The sequence below is a fragment of the Saccostrea cucullata genome, unplaced genomic scaffold (genome assembly GCF_032062105.1).
Source record: "Saccostrea cucullata isolate Sc308-1 unplaced genomic scaffold, CSIRO_AGI_Scuc_v1 ctg243, whole genome shotgun sequence".
In the NCBI taxonomy this organism is placed as follows: Eukaryota; Metazoa; Mollusca; class Bivalvia; order Ostreida; family Ostreidae; genus Saccostrea; species Saccostrea cuccullata.
Window position 1 is genome coordinate 57,877 of NW_026924631.1, and position 21,229 is coordinate 79,105.

Here is a 21,229-nt window from a genome sequence, read left to right on the forward strand (position 1 = left end):
TTGGAAAAAGCAGAAGTTTATGGTTCTTTTGTTTATACCTGTAGCAATTGTTATTAAACTTGTTATAGCTGGCGTATGCAATGTGTGTTCCAAATCCAGCGCCGATGGAGAAGAAAATCTGCACTGCAGCGTCTATCCAGACCTAAGGGAAAGAGAGTACGGAGCAAAATCAGGTCTCAAAGTCTTTGCATATCCTTAGGCCATTTTTATTTATTAGTTGTTTTTCAAGACTTTTTTTGAAAAAATAAGGTCGGTCGGTCGAAAAAAAAAAAGATAGGCTAGTTGAAAAGTGGTCGTACGAAACAGATTAAGATAGAGTACCCCGGTACTTTAGAGTACACTAGTATTAAATATTTCAAAATCTTCTACATGCAACTAAACTGCTTTTTGTATGCCATTCTACTTTTATATTATAACATAATTACATATTTTAAACAAAAGATGTATGTTCTCCTTAGTATAGTAGTCATTTTAATTTTTGATTTGATGTTGTGATTTATCGTTATGATCCTGATTTAATTTAATTTGGAATGGTTCACTGTTTATGTGAAAAATATTTACATAATGCAATTAATTTAATTTTTGATAAATAAAATTTAGTTGATTGCAACTACCAATATGGCAATTAGAATTAAATTAAAAAGTTTATCACTTGTAAAATTGAAACATATATAAATAGCAGTTATGATAGAAATTCAAAATAAAAATAAATTTACTGGTAATTCTCAGTGGGTATTGCACTTCATGACCTTATATACTGCATGTGTTTAACAGAAGAATGGAGGAAATTCGGATTAGGAAAAAACGATCATTTTTTAATTGCAAAATAGATAAGATTGTGGATATTTACGAAGAATAGAAGCATACTGTATTCACATTTTTCATTTATTGAAGACATCACATTAGATCAAAGAACATTTTAATAGAGGATGTGTCTTTTGGTTTGAATAGAAAAAAAAATGAAAATCACACCAACTTATTCAAGTATCAAAGCAAAAACTTGCCTGAACTTCTGCGAGCCTGCTCATGTTTGGAACGATGAAAAATTTGACCCCCTCTCCTGCACCAGGGAGCATGGAGCCTCGAATCAATAGAGCAGTGAGTATCAAGTAAGGAACTGTGGCCGTGAACCAGACGACCTTAAATTAAAAAAAAAAACATTAAACTGGCAACACTCATTTTTTTTTTTACATTCGAATAAATTTAATTTTCGGCATTTCACTGAAAATTCATATTATAAAAAAAGTTTTAAGTTTCTTTTGTTAATAATAATTTCATTTGAAATTGGATTCAGTAAATTTGAAAATTTCTTGATTCAAAAGTGTCTCACTGAGACAGTGTTAATTTTAACAGTTAGTGCTAACAGATAACATAAATACCTTTCCTGCACTCTTAACACTTTTCCACAAACTGAGGTAAAGAATAATGAACGTAAGGGCCACACATCCAGCGACTTCCCATTTGATTCCACCGAGGTTGTCGATTCCCGAACTCTTGTGTAAACTGAGAACGCCTCGTCTTCATGCAAAAAAAAAATCTTATATGACAATCACGAAATAATAAAACATATTAAACAGATACAGAATGCCAGATGCTTTGAACATGTACCTACTCAAAATATTCGTAAGAGGAAGAGATAGCAGTGCTGGAGTTATAGGTCCTATTTGAGTGTGTTTGATTGGTATCCCAGTCTGACTGCCAGCAGTCACGTGTGTTAAATTCGTGGTCACACCTTGACCAGGGAGTGTTCCAAGAGAAAGAAGAGAACAGGTAGTAGAACGCCCAGGCGATAACCATGTTGTAGTAGAAAGCGACGATGTAGGCCATCCAACAAGAGGCAAAACCTATACCTACAATATCCAAGTGTGATTAAAAATTATTCCGAAATCACGTAGAATTACACGAAAACAATTCAGTACGAACGTATTTATTCTTATATAAAAGGGACTACAATGTACAAGCCATTTTCTCGTAAAAATACGTCTCAAATTCTTTAATATTTTTTATTGAAATCTTTGGTCTAAACGTATTTTTTCCCGAAAATGTTTACCTCTGAACATGGGTACAAGGTTGTTCCAAACATTTATGGGCCCCTCTTTGCTGAACTGCCCCATGCTAAGTTCCATAAAGAAGACGGGGACAGCGCCGAGTATGAGAACCGTGAAATATGGAATGATAAATGCACCTGCAACATCCAAGACTGTCTATACAAGTGTCAGTCTTTATTCTTACAAATACTTTATAATGTAAGGTTACTAATAATATCAAACGTTTATTTTTCAAGCAAGTTCGTTCGTAACAGATGTCTACGAGTTCCTAGAAAAAAGGAATCTTTTTATATAAAAGATTTAGCCGCGTTTATGGTTCATTCGAGTTAAATCCAAACATTGTTACTTTGTCTATCGAATTTGAAGAGTGCGTTTGTAACGACCATGTTGAAGTTCATCTTCAACAAACTTAAAATGTTTAAATTTATTTTGACCAATTTTTATAATTTTCTTAAAAGAAGACCATGATTACCACTAAATTTTTATTATACAAATTATCTAATACACGTAATTTTTAATGAGTATAACAAAGCATAAACAGCAACCAACTCACCGCCGCCATTTTTGTAGGCTAAGTAGGGAAACCTCCAAACATTAGATAAATCCACGGAATATCCAATCGCCGCCAGTAGATAGTCTCCACTTCCGCCCCAGTTTTCCTTGGGAGGTGCTACAAAGTGCTCCAACTTAGTTTTGTTCTTTATATTATTATTTTCTGGGAGCATTTTCTCTTTGGAATCCTCATTATGGTCCCTTCCATTTTGCAAATTGTCCATCTTTATCAAAGGTCCAACATCATCAAATGTTGCGTCGTCTGAGGGACTTGGTAGTGCTTCACCATTATCCATGTTGTTGGAATTGCAGTCAGGCTCCGTTTGGCCTTTGTTCTGAAATATTATTGCAAACTTTTTTTTTCTAATAGTGTTGGTATGTTTGTATTGTCACAGGGGTTAATGGAGAACGGTCGACCTATGTGACACTGATAGGTAAGAAGCAGATTTGTTTTCTGGGGTGTTGTGACAAATGCTCGTTTGTGAGGAATCTAGCGTTTGACATGTCAACACATTTAGTTATTAACGACCCTGCTTCCTCGCGCGAGATCTCGCGATAACGTTAACGTGCGGCCAACAACCGTCAATGGCGCGAACGCCGGTTGTCCAAAAATACAAATGACTTGAAAAGTAAATAAACAAGTGACAATGAAGATGAAAAGTATAATTTTCAACATGAGATTGGCTTGCATGGAATGGTCAATGACTTTAATAGATTCAAAATGCATATAGTTTATTTTGATGATGATCGAGTATTTTCGAACAATAGTATTACTGTAGAAATCGTTTACTTTTTGAATTAAATATTTGTCTTCCTTGGATTCATTTTGTTCCAATTCATGTCTGTTTTACAAGAATAAGTTTTGTGTCTGTTAACACTTTTGCATTTGCTTTGTAGTTTGAAAGATCGAAGAGGTAAACACACACAAATGAACAAGAAAAACCGCGTAATTATGTCGGAATTGTTACCGACAAATGAAGGGAAGCGGCTCATGACAGTGTAAAGTTCTTTTTCTTATGGTTTCGGGAATTAGGACTTATTTTGTTGAAAGTCAACGAACGTATTGTTGTCACTGGTGGTCGAAGTCTATAGCTAAGTTATTTCTTCATCGCTTCGATTTTGTGAAATATATTGGAGTAGATTTTCACATGCAAAAGATTTCAGCAAATAAATGCAATGGGACGCCGAAAATAATACCGAATTCTACAACACTTCCTTTTCATCAATGAGAGTAGTGGATTACATTATCATGGCAAAAGTTAATACAATGACCTATTCGGAATTTTACTGTGTGCATCGTGTTTCTTTCCAAAAAACAATATTTTTTCTCTTTCTAGTAAAATAATGCTTTTGTTGATCTTTTTCTATAATTTATTGTATTAAAGTAAGGGTTTTAACTTTTCTACTAAATCACATAACATAAATTTCATTTCTACCTGCGAAAGAATAAGTGCATTTCTCGTCTCAGAGTTTTCAAACTTATCAGCTTGTTCATCGTTTTCCGATTTTGTTTTAAAAACTTGAATAAAACTGAACCTAAATCTCAAACAAGATTTCCATTTACTGGAGCTACAATCAAGGAAATCTGGTGTGGTAGTTTTGACAGCTTTTGATATTAGTTATCAAGTTATTCTAATGTTTTGATTGAGTAATGGGCCATTTTGAATATTTATAGGAAAGAATGTTAGATTAAACTTCTAAGATTGTCAACTTTTCCCTCTTCAGCTTTTCTCTGGAAATTGCAGAAGCACGCGGGAATAGATAAATTTGAGGTCAACGAGATTTTTCGAGTTATTTTTAGCTTGGATGCTTAGAATATTACGTTTTTGATAGAACTTTGCTATTCATATTCTTCTATAGATACAAAATTATTTACTTTGAGTCAAATTTCATGTAACAACTCCTTTTGCCCATTGATAAAAAATATACATGTATATGGCAAACGCACTTTAGTATTTTTCCCAATAATTACACAAATGTCGGTTGTTCAGTTGTAAATAATTTCTTTAAAACGATTTCAATGTACATGTTCATTTATGCAACTACTGTATTTTGAAAATTATCAAAGCGACATAGTACATGTATGTTCTTAATAATTAACTTATAAAATACGTTTGTAATAATCAGATTTAGCATTATATCATTTTCCGCGTGATGGCTCCTATTGGTTATACAAAATATCTATGAATATTTATGCCCTCCTAATTGAATATTCGGGGACAAATAGAATTTGTTTGTCTGTTTGTCTTTGTAAAAATGTGTTGTCCCACAGGGGCTTGACGTTTAATCCTTTCCCTTCGTTAATTAAAATATACCTATACTATTATAGAATAAGTATACTTTTATCAATAAGGAGAATAATCTTTCCTTGTGTACAAATATTTTTGTCCTTCGCCTTTGAGTTTGGTCTACTTATTAAAAACTTTTAACCTTGGACTTAACCTTTGTATGTTTAGTGCTAGGTCCTTTATATTTCACAGGTGTATTGCTTGTGACGAAACCAACAATATGAATTTTGACCCATTGACCTTAACCTTGAGTTTGACCTACCGGTATGAAAAACTTATTATTGACCATGCCTTTTGAACAGTTGCCTTGGTGTCAGGACTTTTATATTTTACATGGACATGTATATGGGCAGCGGAAAGAGCAAAAATTACCATAATGAGAAAACAAACAATTATTTTAAATTCAATGACCATAAAAACTTAACAAATGATATACAATGCATAATCAACAGACCTTTTCGCAGAACAAATATACATTAAAGCAAAACCAACGACTACGTACGTAACAAACATATATAAATGCAAAACCAACGATCATCTTTGCAGTACAAACGTACATATTTACATTTCCAATGTCTTTGTCCGAGATAAAATTACCAATTGTAAATGTAATTGATTTCCTCATGAATGTTTTGTCACAGTTCAAAAAAAAAACCCACGTGCAGGGCGGGACAACACCTAGAGAGAAGCAGGCTTGGAGCCCGTGGATTGGCGGAATCAAAGCATGTAAATATAAGGAATAACTGTCAGATTTTTCGAATTCATGAAGATGATCAATGGAGTGGCTTGTGTGATAATTTTATGCATAAACGCCTTCGGCGTTTATGCAAATTATCACACAAGCCAAACCATTGATCACTTCATGAATTCGAAAAATAAGACAGTTATTCCTTAAATAAAAACACGACAAACGAAAAAAATTTAACAAACGTGCACGCGGTAAATCTAGTCTTCCCGACTCCCGGCTCCCGACGGTCCCGGATTTTTTTTTTCCTTGGCGCACAGAAACTCTTCACACTTCTCATGCACATTTCTAGGTTTAAAAAATTCATTAAATTTAATATATAAAAACTTGCGTATTTAATTTATAACTGAATCAGCAGTATCATCTGCCAAAAGCGGTAAATCTAGTACTCAGCTATAAATGCGAAAACCACTGAAACCAGAAGTCTCTGTCGAGACTGTAGCTCTACTGGTTTATACTTAAAACAAAGGAAGAGAAAAGTAGCAGTTGGGACTTGAGACTTTAAATCAGCAATAAATAGAAAAATGATCCTTGCCACTCATCAAAATAACAAGAGGCCCATGGGCCACATCGCTCACCTGAGCACCAAGGATAGGACTAGTATAAAATGGCTTTTTATTGTAAAGTTTAAATCCAAAAGTAGTCCCATGACCAATCATGGATTTCCTATTTTTTGGAAAATGATTGAGAAGAAGATTTTTAAAGAATTTTCCTATATATTTCTATGTAAAACTTTGGTCGGCCATTTTGGCCCCGCCCTACCCCCGGGGGTCATGATTTGAACAAACTTGAATCTACACTACCTGAGCATGCTTCCATATATATATATGATGAATTATGGCTTTGTCATTCTTGAGAAGAAGATTTTTAAAGAATTTTCCTATATATTTCTATGTAAAACATTGGTCGGCCATTTTGGCCCCGCCCTACCTCCCGGGGTCATGATTTGAACAAACTTGAATCTACACTACCTGAGCATGCTCCCATATAAATATGATGAATTATGGCTTTGTCATTCTTGTTGAGAAGATTTTTAAAGAATTTTCCTATATATTTCTATGTAAAATTTTGGTCGGCCATTTTGGCCCCGCCCTACCCCCGGGGGTCATGATTTGAACAAACTTGAATCTACACTACCTGAGCATGCTTCCATATGTATAAATATGATGAATTATGGCTTTGTCATTCTTGAGAAGAAGATTTTTAAAGAATTTTCCTATATATTTCTATGTAAAACTTTGGTCGGCCATTTTGGCCCCGCCCTACCCCCGGGGGTCATGATTTGAACAAACCTGAATCTACACTACCTGAGCATGTTTCCATATAAATATGATGAATTATGACTTTGTCATTCTTGAGCAGAAGATTTTTAAAGAATTTTCCTATATACTTCTATGTAAAACATTGGTCGGCCATTTTGGCCCCGCCCTACCCCCCGGGGTCATGATTTGAACAAACTTGAATCTACACTACCTGAGCATGCTTCCATATAAATATGATGAATTATGGCTTTGTCATTCTTGAGAAGAAGATTTTTAAAGAATTTTCCTACATATTTCTATGTAAAACTTTGATCGGCCATTTTGGCCCCGCCCTACCCCCGGGGGTCATGATTTGAACAAACTTGAATTTACACTACCTGAGCATGTTTCCATATAAATATGATGAATTATGACTTTGTCATTCTTGAGAAGAAGATTTTTAAAGAATTTTCCTATATATTTCTATGTAAAACTTTGGTCAGCCATTTTGGCCCCGCCCTACCCCCGGGGGTCATGATTTGAACAAACTTGAATCTACACTACCTGAGGATGTTTCCCCATAAGTTTCATCTTTCCTGGCACAGTGGTTCTTGAGAAGAAGATTTTTAAAATATACCACTAAATTTTCATTAATTCCCAATTATCTCCCCTTGAATAAGGGCGTGGCCCTTCATTTGAACAAACTTGAATCCCCTGCACCCAAGGATACTTTGTGGCAAGTTTGGTTGAAATTGGCCCAGCGGTTCTTGAGAAGAAGTCGAAAATGTGAAAAGTTTACAGACAGACGGACAGACAGACAGACGGACAGACGGACGCCAGACAAAATGTGATCAGAAAAGCTCACTTGAGCCTTCGGCTCAGGTGAGCTAAAAACCAATGCACAGAATTGTGTATCTTAGTGTAGTCTACTTGTGTGCCAAGTTATACTGAAATCGGACCAAATTTGTAGGAGGAGTAGCATTTTGAAAGAATTTCAAAGAAATTTCTATTTTTAGTAACCACGGCAACACCGTTTATCGAAATCGAAAACCGATGCACAGAATTATGTATTTTAGTGTAGTCTACTTGTGTGCCAAGTAATATTGAAATCAGACCAAAACTGTAGGAGGAGTAGCATTTTGAAAGAATTTCACAGAAATTTCTATTTTTAGTAACCATGGCAACACCATTCATCGAAATCAAAAACCGACGCACAAAATTATGTATCTTAGTGGTAGAGTGCCAAGTTATATTGAAATCGGACCAAAACTGTAGGAGGAGTAGCATTTTGAAAAATTGTTTACAGACAGACAGACAGACAGACAGACGGACGGACGACGGACGCATTACTATCGCATAAGCTCTTCTGGTCTCTGACCAGTAGAGCTAAAAAGGATACCACTGCTTTCGTTGAATCGCGATTAAAAACAACAAACTGAGGTATATATTTTTTTTTAAATAAATGAAAACCCTCGTTTACATGCCAGATAATTTGTATGCACAAAAATTCCCCACACATTTTTTTTTGTATAGAAATCTTTGCCACATCATGTTTATGTTCCCAGACTCTAAAACATGGACATGGTTCTACCTCGGATCCCCCTTTAATTTTTTTAATAGAATAAATATCTTCTCAATATCAATATTTTTGATATCTTTAAAGATACATGGACACAGATTTGAAGTTAATTTTATTTCATCTTAAAGTTATTGAAACAAGATTGCCACTTTTCCTAAGTATTAAGAATAAATTCAAATTTGTGAGAGTGCAAGGATGTGTCAATCAAACCCGTCTAAAAATTTGAAGTTTTAATAACTCTTAGATGAAATAAGATTTTTAATATATTTTTGTGTGAAATGCTATTACAATATATAAGTCGTAATATTATACAGAAAATATTAACTTCAAATCTGTATCCATGCACCTATACTATCTACGACACCTTACGTCTCTCTGTATTGATGTCCGTTTTTGGTTTTCATATTTATAATGGAGTGCCTCATTTACCGCTTTTTGGAAGGTGATACTGCTGATTCAGTGATAAATACGCAAATTTGTTTAAGTTTTTACATATTATTGAATTCATTTAAAAAGAAAATGTGCCTGAGAAATTAGCAGAGTTTCTGTGCACCGACAAAAAAGAAATCGCCAAAAAAAAAAAAAAAAAAAAATATCCGGGACCGTCGGGAGCCGGGAGTCGGGAAGACTAGATTTACCGCGTGCGCATTTGTTAAAAAAATTTTTTTCGTTTGTCGTGTTTTTATGTACGTTTGTACTGCAAAGATGATCGTTGGTTTTGCATTTATATATGTTTGTTACGTACGTGGTCGTTGGTTTTGCTTTAATGTATATTTGTTCTGCGAAAAGGTCTGTTGATTGTGCATTGTATATCATTTGTTAAGTTTTTATGGTCACTGAAATTAAAATAATTGTTTGCTTTCTCATTATGGTAATTTTTGCCCTTTCCGCTGCCCATACATGTATATTTCCTTTTGTTAATTAATTATATGACATTCACAGACATTTAAAAATGATAATCTCATTACTCATTATGATTGCTGTCTATAATCGAGACATTTTGCATTTTTGTCAGGTTCTATGCTATCCGCACGTGTCTTTGTGAATTCTTACATAGTATATATACGTTCAGGAAAGATGGACAACCTACTGTTTCTGTAAAAAAAAAAATCCGGATTTTTTAAATAAAAGAAGCAAAAATATTTTTATAAGTGTGCAAATAATTACTTCTAAAATTTGGGATACTGAGTGTATATTCACAGATACAAAGCATATCTTAAATAGCAATTATAATGTTTATTTTTGATAAAATGGCTGTCGTTGACCTTGGAAAGTAAAATAAACACAGCGCCCTCTAGATCTTCATTGTCGAACTTTTTTACCCGTTTTATATGCTTCTTATCCTTCGGAGCAATCAAAGCAATCGTTCTCTATGGCAACATAAACAATTAATAAATTCACTTGTCTTTTATTTTATTCGATGCATTTAAAATTAATCAGCAAGACTTAGAGATTGCTCGCATTCCTCATTTGCTGAAATCGGTGTTCACGTAGCGTAAATTTTCTCGCTTCAACAATATCAAATGTTGGTTTATATGTTCCCTCCAGCTCTTTGGGGAAGATCGAGAACAAAATCAGACATTTCAAGCAATTTTATTGATCATATTTTACATCCTTGTAAAAGAGGTTCCAAAATACTTATCGTTCATCGGGCATGTTTTCTCTTCGCGTGTTTTTCGCTGCAGCCAAAGCCTTTTTGACGAGCAATTATTGCTTATCGAAGTTTTGGAAGAAGCAAGGTGGTCTACATTCCCAGGTCCAAATTCTTTAAATCAAAAGGTCACTGGGAAGATTTTTATTGTACTCTTTATTGTACTATTCCAGTTTCGTTACTTTTCAAAATTTGTTCTTGACGTAATATTGTTCAAATTTTAATTTCGTGTCCACGTTCTTTATTATGCAAATAAGCTACAGTGTATTTAATAATGATGTATTATACTATACTCCACCCTGCTTTTCGATTTTTTACTACGTCCTTATTCTACACATTCTTGAAACTAAAAAAAACTACGTCTACTGTAACATTATTTACAATCCATGTTATCATTCCCTTAATTTTTCTCTCGGTAAAATTATCTCAACATTCGCTTATTGTAGATGCCATTTTGTCCTTGTCAGATCCTGAAGATAAACATATTGTTAATCCTTGAAGAATTGTATACATCAGATAACTAAAAGCAGCAGGTATTTAAAAATATATATACTTCTTGACCTGGTCAGATATGAAGTTGATTTATTCTACAAGAAGCGAAAACAATTTAAGTAAAACGCCCTTTTACTCTATATTCCATCTGCTTCTTCATCTTTACAGACTTACATTGTACATGTATTATACAAAGAACATAAATTACATACATATTTTACTTGAAAAAAGAAGTTAATGGTAATCTAACAACCAAGCTCTAAGATAAACGTGATGTCTTTAACTTTTCAAGAGCATGCTCTACGTAAGAAAAATTTCTAAAACGAGGTAAATTATTGACAAACAAGTTGAAGAAACAAGATCATCAGCAGTCTCGTTTAAAGCCATCATTTCAAATTTCCATCGACGATACAATGACCTTGTCAGCAAATACAATTTATCATTGAGTCAAATGCTGACTGACGTTTTTCATACTAATTGTAAGTCCATTATTTATATAATGAATTGACGACGGATTTTTCCGTTATTTCCCGATCATGAAAAGGAGAACATGGCGGTCGGCAGGGGATGCTCACTCCTCCATGGCACCTGATCCCAACTCTGATGTTTTGGAGGTCCGTGTTTGCTCTGCTCCGATTTTTTAATGTATTATGGATTCGATCTTGAATACTGTTCGTTATCTCCATATGTTAGTTTTATTTCAAAGAATCTTAGTTACATATTGCAATTATGCACCTCCTATTTTACTTTTTTATCCAACACATATTTTGGATTTCCCAAAGCAAAACATCGACACTGCCATTCTTTCTATTTTATTGAAGGGTTATTCATCTCTTATCTGCAATTACTCCTATACCACTGAATAAAATTTTATGATATTTTATCACATAATGTAACTGTTTACCTGATATTTTACTTTATGATCTGACACTTATTCCGGGTCTACGATAGCAGATAGCAAAACGTGGACCTTGCCATTATAATCATATGGGAGGCAGGGGTATCATTAGTGACCTCAGTCTTGTTGCATTTTTATGCGCCCGAATAGATAGATCCGGGGCGTATATTATTTTTTGTCCGGTCTGTCTATTGTCAACTTTAACCTTCGCCATAACTTTTGAACCGTGAGAGATATGGACTTCATATCTGGTATGCATAATCCACGCTCTTTCAAATGACACCAAGGTCAATGACCTTAAGACTTAAATGCTAAAAATAGCTTTTTCGAACTTTCGCCATAACTTTTGAACAATAGGAGTTAGAGACTTCATATTTGGTATGCATCATCCACTAATTAAATTCTTTTAATGACATCAAGGTCGATGACCTTGTGACCTTGACTGTGACTTGCATTCTAAAAATAGCTTTTTTCGATCTTTCACCATAACTTTTGAACCGTTAGAGATAGAGACTTCATATTTGGTAGCATAGCCCACAAACTAAGTTCTTTCAAATGGCACCAAGGTCAATTGTCGGTTGATGTACCCGACTTTAAATAAATATTATCTTATCTTATCTTTATCTTATGACCTTGATTGTGACATATATGATTAAAATAGCTTTTTCGAACTTTGTTGCGACCGGGCGCATAGTGTCTCACAAATACATCTTGTTTAAAAACTTTTTTTAAAAACCCAAAGAAAAATAATCTAAAACAAAAACTAAAAATACAAAGAAGAATGGATTTAAACTCGTCATTAAAAACTTTCTTGGTTAATTCCAATTCATGGCCACAAAAAGGTGTCGGGACTGCTTAAAATTGTCTTACTTATATTTTATTTATATCTTTGTAGAGTTTTGTTTTCCGTTCAGATCTGTATTTATTTGAAACGTTCTATTCAAGACCACAAAAAAAATCATATTGCTTTTTTTTCAAGACTTTTAGAAGAAGGAGAATAAGTACACTTCGTTCGATAATTATAGCAACATACTTATTTCTTGCGTTGAAATTTAATTTGTTGTGCTCTATATTATGCAATATATCTTAAGAATATTCATATTATACACGTCTGTTCAATGCATCTCTATTTAGCACTTATATTTTATTATGCCTCGTCAATAAGCATTAACATTTTGGGTGTTTACAGCAAGTTAAATTCCAACATTTAAAACGGAACATTCACATTAAAAATTGACAGTGAAGATGGCATCTTTCATTCATGGCGAGTGGCAGACCCATTAAATTCTGCTTAATTTACATTCTTGAATCGATTGTCTGCTTATATTACTTAGATAATGTTACCATCTTGTTGAGGGCGAAAGGAAATAGAAACTTACATGTATACATTTCACTACTCGGGATCTGAAAATTACATTCCGCATTAAAGCAATTGATTGATGGCAGGTGTTGAAATAGGTAAACATAGTGTTGTTTCTTGTAATTACTTGTCAAAATAAAGTTAGCTTCTTGAGTTTCGTGTTCATTTTCCTTTTTATTATCATTTTCACGGGGGTGAGTTTTCTGTATTTAGTTATTTCAGTATGTCACCAGTTTCCTTATCGATTTCGCCCTCCACAGTTTGAAAGACGTTCCATAAATAGTTTATCGTTTTCCTGATTTTCTCTTCTGGCAAAGTTCACTCAAAATTTCAAATAATTTGATATTTAATTTTAATATGATAACATTGATTTTTTTTTTTTTTTTGGTTCGTTAATGCGATGACATTAACGGTCGTAATTGTATACTAGTGCACAACTCGAGCCTGAGGGTTCATTGAAAATTAACCAAAAACATTAGGTCAAGGTTAAAGGAAAGGTCAAGGTGAAATATGTTGATGCCATTGAATAATTCTCATCTATAGGTATGCTATAGTTCGCATAAAAAGTTTGTTGAAATTATAATCTTGAATACTGATTTTAACTTAACACAATTTAACGTCAGGGCAAAGCCACAGAAAAGGAAATATATGTATGTCATAAATGTGGCTTTTAAATCCAGTTCTAACTAATAGAATTATGGTTAGATTGAGAGAAGCGAAGGAACATGCATATGAGAAAATGTTCAGTGGATGTAGATATGTAACTTTATTCTGGAATAGTTTCAATTGTTCATCCTGCTTCAAATAAATAAAGAGATTGTGTATATTAGTTATAGTTATAAACAGTCTTATTAAGTATGTTTAAGTCTGTAAAATATAATATTATCAATCTTAATGATTGATGGAAAAGCCCACTCAGGGGCTTTAAAAAACCGTTTCGAACTCGTATGCAGTTAATAGGTTTTCATAAAATAAATCGAGAAAATATTTATGGAAAGTTAATGTAGAGGATATATTACGTCTTTAGAAGTGAAAAGCCTGAAATAATGCTTATACTAGTATGCACCTGAAAAATATCTACTTTGTATGGGGCACCGTTTTGGTATATACTGCCAAAAAGTGATATCACCTATTCGAATAGGTCCGAATTTTCTTGGTTCCAGTGGTAATCTATATATTATAGGGAGCATTCATTATTTATTGTTGTAAGAAATTCAAATAGGTGATATCACTTATTCGAATGGGTGATTGATGTAGAGTCTCGAACGTCGATATCTCGAATACCAAGAATATGTCGAAGTCAGTTAAAATTGCAATATTTCCCTTTCTGTTTTTTTTTCTTTATGATAACTCTTTGAAAGTTAATAATGTTGATTTCTTGATCATTCTACTGGAATGTTAATTTCGACAAGCGATAGGTCCGGTATTAAGGAGGCCTAATACTGTATACAGAAAACAATTCGCCCCCGTTTTGGGTGAATTTAAAGAATGCAGTATAATTTCTTAAACAAAACTATGACTGGGCGAATTTAAAACGGACACAATTGTTTTCAATTGTGAAAGAGTGAAAAAAAAAACCTGTATACAGTATGCATGTAAATCTCGTGCGTTTGTTTCTGTGCCTGAACGCTAAGAAGGGCTAATATACATGTAAATGTCGTGCGGCTGTCTGATTTTTGACGTCAATGTTGAAATTGACATGGGAGGCCTCGTGTTATTTAAAGCTATTAGTGTACATTTTTAAAATCTAAATTTACAATTTTATTTCACAATGAAATGGAAACATAAGGAATCACTGTCTAGTTAGTAGAGTATGCCAGGAACGTCAACGATTTATGCATAACAGCCTTCGAACGCTATACAAATTATCCCACGTTTCCAACTATATCGTTGATGTCCTGGCATACTAGTACAGTACTCTACTTACTAGCTGCAGATCTGTAGCTCTCCGAAAAAAATATATTGATAGACCGGAGAGCTACAGTGCCACCCATTGAAAAAACTGTATATTTATTGCGCACAAAAAAAGTGCGCTCGGTTCTTGAAAATTCTTCCAAATTCTTACCTCAATTGCAAAAAAGGAAAGATTTCAAAAAATTCCTTTATCCTCAATCAAGTACTCTCGTAGTTGACATCTGAACGAAGCATATTGGACCGAATTATCTTTGAAACCAAAATGGCAGTATAAATAAGCGAAATGTTCGATGACAACAATATCAGGGTCAGGAGGACTATTAACAACAATTATGAGGATTGTTTTGTTGTGGAAACAGCGAAAGAATATGTTAGGAACACACGGTTAGTAATATTTTGAGATTACAGTTTTAAAAACATGGAGAAATAAATCGAGAACCGAGCGCACTTTTTTGTGCGCAATAAATATACAGTTTTTTTTTCAATGGGTGGCACTGTAGCTCTCCGGTCTATCAATATATTTTTTTTCGGAGAGCTACAGATCTGCACCTATCTACTTACTAGACAGCGATTCCTGAAACCACTTTCTTTATGAATTTTACGTGGAATTATCGGATATCTCTCATTTTTCCCTCACTGGATTCAAGATAACTATAGGTCTGATAAATGTAAACTGGCATTCATAAATGATATACGGGTGAACTTAAATTGGCCAAAAATTTATTTCATTAGTTGATGAAAATGTTTTCTGTCAGTGACGTAAATTGTATCATTATTGGGTTTTGTATCATTAGCGTTCAACATCGATGTCTTATACATGATAAGATTTATTTACTGAAATAAAATAATGACAAATCCTTCATTACATGTACATCATCAGTGTATGGTGTTTGGATAGGGCCATTTGCGTTAGCGCGACATCGCGTTCAGATAAACGAGACATCGCGCTAACACACAACACGCCGTCGCTATCGCAATTTTGCACAACACGCCGTCGCGCTAACACAACTTTGCAAAACACGCCGTCGCGCTAACACACAATGCGCCGTCACGCTTACGCACAACACGCCGTCGCGCTAACACAACTTTGCACAACACGCCGTCGCGCTAACACAACTTTGCACAACACGCCGTCGCGCTAACACAACTTTGCACAACACGCCGTCGCGCTAACGCAACTTTGCAAGTTTCACAGTCTTATATTTCCATACACGACTTCCTACTAGACTGTGAAACTTGCAAAGTTGCGTTAGCGCGACGGCGTGTTGTGCAAAGTTGTATTAGCACGACGGCGTGTTGTGCGTTCGCGTGACGGCGTGTTGTGTGTTAGCGCGACGGCGCGTCGTGCAAAGTTGCGTTAGCGCGACGGCGTGTTGTGTGTTAGCGCGACGGCGCGTTTATCTGAACGCGATGTCGCGCTAATGCAAATGGCCCTATCCGGACACCATATCAGTGGGTTTTATTTATTGATTTTATTTTTACTACAAAGGACTCGGAAAGATTTTTTTCACTAAAAATCGTCATGTTCGAAATCCTATATGACGATTCTCTTTCCTTATTTTTTTATGAAGTTTAAATATGTGTAACGTTGTGATTTTCAACATGTGTTTAAGGTAAGATTCTTCTCTGGTTTCTGACTAGATGAAACATTCAAAGTATATTTGCTTATATATCTTATATATTGAGGTGTAAGGAATTTAAAAGACCCTATTTTTCTTTCCTCATCACAATTGTACAACTTTCAATAGAAATGGTAAACTGCTTTTGAAAACTAGCAGGGACTATATTTTTGGCGGAATAGTGGCATATGAAAATATCTTCTTTTCTAACTCTCAAAATTATCATAGAACAATGAATTTAGTTATAATTTTTACACAATCGAAGACTTGGAGAAATTTTCAATTGAAAGTTAAATTAATAATGAGGGACTAAACTTTCAAAATATATCAAATAAATATATCAAACAAATTAGAACTTTATTAGCTTTTAAACGCTTCCTATCAAAGTGCAGATTTGAGCCAAAAATCGATAAATGGTATTTTTTCTCTCATAGTAAACGATCAAATCTTTTTGTTTTTGTATCATTTTGTACATTTATAAGACTACTTTATTATATGTGAAAATAAGAAAAAGTAAAATATAGGAAGCATATGAAAATAACTTATATATCCTAAAAAATTAAGAAAAACAGAGAAAATTCGGATTAGCCAATATCCAGTTAAGTTAAATTATTTATGTAGATTTGGTAATATCTTGCTATAGACCCAATATAGTAATATGTTTTTATGCAAAAAGAACAATCATTTAACTTTTGAAATAGAAGTAGGTATCACATGATTGGCAAGTTATTTTTTATTCTTAATGTCAAGGAAAAAGATAATGACCTTGACCTGACCTTGCCTTTAATATAAAACGGTCAAATTTAATTTCACTGATACGATCACTTACTGATATTGTCTTCTTGATTCTGTGAAAATTTCATTAATTTTTAAATATTAGAAATATGAGAAGAATCCTACCTTAATTGTTTTCCATTGTGCATATTTGATACATGTACCATATAACGCCATTTTCACTGTACTTTTTAACAATAACTGTTACATAGGACTTTTAACTTCGAAAACAATGATTATTCCTACCAAATCTCAACAAATGCTAGGACCGTCACCATGGATTGGCAAACTAAGGAAATTATGATTTTAAGTTTATACTTTGCTGACATGGAATGGGGACGATAAATTAAGAATACTGTACAGTTTCAAAATTGTCTTGAAATTGTATCATCGTCTTGTTTATCTTCTGTGTGCAGATATGACAGCATATATGCGAAATGAAAAGCCATTAATATTTAATATATTCAGCTGTATATCAGTAGAAAAGAAATAAAGCAAATCATCATTTCTACACAATTGAAAAGAACATTTCAATTTTAGTCAAAAAATGTTCAAATAAAAAATATACACGATTGATTTGAAACGTGATTAGGTGTGAAAGCGATTGCAGGTGCATCAATTTATATTGTTTGATAACAGATAGAAAAAGAGATATACGTGTTATTTAATACTCATCATTTTATCCAAATGTTTGATATAGAAATTTCCAGAAGAATACATTTCTCATTATTGAGAGCGCTGTTTCTTCAAGTCTGTTTACAGAATACGACTTGCAGACGTTCTCTGATTGTACACAGAATCGAAGACGCATTTATCAATATTATGCAATTCAGAAGAACCTTGGACGTGCAATGCAATGGTTAAATTCATCTCTTTTCCCGTCAGAGTACCACCATTATGTTAAACGCCGTCATTTCCGGTTGCAGATTAAAAGTAAACTAAGTATACAGCAGAAACGGAATAGCGTCAGCCTTATACTTATTACTCAATGTAAATATTAGCCCAAACGGTCATCCATCAAAATAGACTTTCTACACTCGAGATATTCAGTTTTTTTTTCTTTTTGTGTGTTATCTTTCCTTCGAGATATCGAATATCATGGATGTGTCGAAGTCAGTTAAAATTGCAACCTCCTTTTCTTGTTGAATTTTAATCTCGATATCTGGTTATATTGGATAGGCTTTTCCCCCATCAGGTTCGAGATAATTAGGTTACATTTATGTAAAATTGAACTCATTAAAAATATGAGTTTTGAAATATTCTTTGTGGTTTGGTTGGTTAACTGTTACTTTCTTTTTGTTGCATTGTATTCTTTCTGTTTTCATTCAAAAAAGTATGAAAAATTGATTCAAGATGTGTTCCCTTTTGGCCCATTATGTAAATTGTGAATTAATTTAACTGCAATAACTATAAATTAACAGATTTCAATTTGGGTTATTCAGTTGAATGTATTATAGAATACAGAGCATACAAACTTCACCAAATCTATTTATTGCTATTTCAATCTCGAATTGATAGGTGACAAATAGAAGTCACTGTATGTTACAAAACATTTTGGACTGTTTTATCCTTTAGAGATCTTGAGAGGATTCGATATAGAATTTTGCTTTTCAAACACAAAAATAAATTGATAATCATACAAAGTAGAAAATAGTATAGATTTTGCAATAATTGTCCAACCTTATTTTTTTCAAAAACATTTATGGCTTAAAAATTAGGTCACGATATGACAGTATTGAACAAAAAATTGTACTAAGTCATTTTAAGATATAAAACTGTTGCACAATTTCATCACAAATAATAGAAGGAAGGATAACTAACAAACACACAGACAAAGCTCGCTGTTGAATTCCTATTTGCATGAATGTATAATGTTTAAATGAAGTGAAATTTCTAAACATTAACAATACCTAAATCAAGGCTTTCGCAGTAGGGATGTGTAATTTGCGATCAAAACCCAATTTGACGAAGAGTTAAAAACGTCGACTTTGCAAAGCAATTAGTTAATCTGTTTAAAGTAATGCAGAAAAATATGAAGGTAAATAAATTCTTCAAGAATACAGTATAACCCACAAAACAAAATTGCATACATGTGTATCTCCATCTAGAACAATATTCTTGATCTGGAGACAGGTACCTCTCTCAAACCTCTGCACCAACTTATTCCAAAATCTACATGTTGAACTGAATACAGCTCTGTAAATTTATGAAAAATCGGGGGGGGGGGGTGAATTTTGTGATTACTGCACTACAGTAAAAAAAAAAACAGAGACTTAATCCCGCTTTCGCTTACACTGGCATGAAAACCAATTACAAACGAGGAAATGTAGCATTAAAAGTGAGACCTTAATTTGCTTCCCGCTGTAAATTGTAGATTTTAGAAATTTTGAAGAAAATAGGTCTTATTTTAGATCTAAACTTCAACTGCATCATTTATCGGTAACTTTGTTAATTTTTTGATGGTATTCAAGAGGTTGCTCATAAAGCAATCTTTTGGGAACGTTAATTTTTTTTACTCATTATATCTTATTGTGATATAGGCAGGCGCTACATGATTATCTACGATTGATGCAGCATTTTGGCAAATTGATACAGTTCATTTTTGAGAAAATAAATAAGCTAGTAAGATCTATATAAAGATCTTTTCTTTTCTTTTCCAATGTCCTTCTCAAGTGTACAGTATTCTTATTTTCAATATTATTAAATTCAATAAAACTCGAATTTTTTTTTCTGTAAGTAAAGGTCTAACACAAATAATTATTTGAAATTCTTTTTAAAAACACATTTATAAGTTGATTGATAGGGGAAAATCGTACTTTGACTCTTTTTCTATAATAAGATTAAAGATATATAAGTTTGCTTTTTAGTAAAATGTTTCGGATATTACAAAATTGCTTTTGATAACTAACCACCACATAAAACACCAAATGTGAAATCACGTAAAAATTTCATTTCAAACTTTACGGGAAATCCATTCATAATTCTTTTTTCAACTCGTAAAAATTTGCATATTGAATGTTTATCGGCTATAACGAGCTTAAAATGCGACGTCATAGTGAGAAAACCCGTGGATTTGTTGGAGTGGGAGTATTTTGTACACATTAGTAAGGTTTCAGCTTTTACAAAAACAAGTGATCAGAAATCAGTTACAATCAATGTATATAAAAACAAAGGTCCATTGCACGAAAAAAAAAAACGCCAAAGAGAAAAATAATTCGCCAAAAATATAGACGTTTTTCAAAATACAATCGAAATTCGTAAATGCTAGTAATTACTGAAAAAATATTCTAACCTTTGATGGCTCCGTGAGATATCCCTCGGGAGGACAAAACTCGGCAAGGTCTATAATCAATTGAACTTCTGACGCCACAAACAAAATTGTCGCGCTCCATTTGGATTCGCGTCGTCCTCTGTCCTGAAACGGAGCAAGAGAATCGGGCAATTCATCATCATCAGAAAACTTTTCGTTGTCTGAATACACGACCTGAAACTGCGGAAATTCCAGATTGTCGTCAGTAGAAGGGTTTTCGTCGTTTCCATTTGTTTCCTGTCCATCGCCATGGCATTCTGTCGACCCATCTTCTGATATGAACAGACCCTCACACTCTCCATCTTTATTGCTTTCATTTTTATTTTCAGAGTCACTTAATTCATCCTCAAGGAAAAATGTAGCCTGGCATTCTTCCTGGTCATCGTTGGTCACTTGTGGATTATTTTCTATCGCGGACTCTCTGTCCTCTAGGTGTAATAAGGCCAGATTTCCCGCGTCATTTTCGATTTCATTTCGGTCACGCTGATCAGGTATGTCAATATCTAAAGTTACGCAGAATCTTTCTTCAGGGTTTTCCGACATATGATTGTTTTATTTCCTGAAGGTATATTCCATATTTTACTCAAAGATACTCTCCGGACAATAAATACGTCATTGATTTAAATTTTTGTCCATTTTCTTCCAGACGTTCGCGATTATTTTATTTTTTCCGTTGTATCAATCTGAAAATGTTCTTTATCTCTATGTGAATATTATGTTAACTTTTAGATACATAATCTGACGTTTGATTCGGAGAA

The 21,229-nt window shown here is 33.6% G+C and overlaps 1 protein-coding gene across 1 annotated transcript in view; it reads right to left on the bottom strand.

Annotated features, from left to right (window-relative positions):
* LOC134266906 (uncharacterized) overlaps positions 1-21,229 on the bottom strand; it is a 63,977-nt gene extending 42,748 nt beyond the window's left edge. The window contains exons 1-7 of the mRNA XM_062749113.1: positions 20,454-21,229; positions 2,602-2,935; positions 2,051-2,185; positions 1,613-1,850; positions 1,380-1,518; positions 1,005-1,139; positions 39-142 (exon numbers count right to left, since the gene is read on the bottom strand). Of these exons, the coding sequence (XP_062605097.1) occupies positions 39-142; positions 1,005-1,139; positions 1,380-1,518; positions 1,613-1,850; positions 2,051-2,185; positions 2,602-2,935; positions 20,454-21,014 (1,646 nt within the window). The 5' untranslated portion in view covers positions 21,015-21,229. The remainder of the gene's footprint in view (positions 1-38; positions 143-1,004; positions 1,140-1,379; positions 1,519-1,612; positions 1,851-2,050; positions 2,186-2,601; positions 2,936-20,453) is intronic.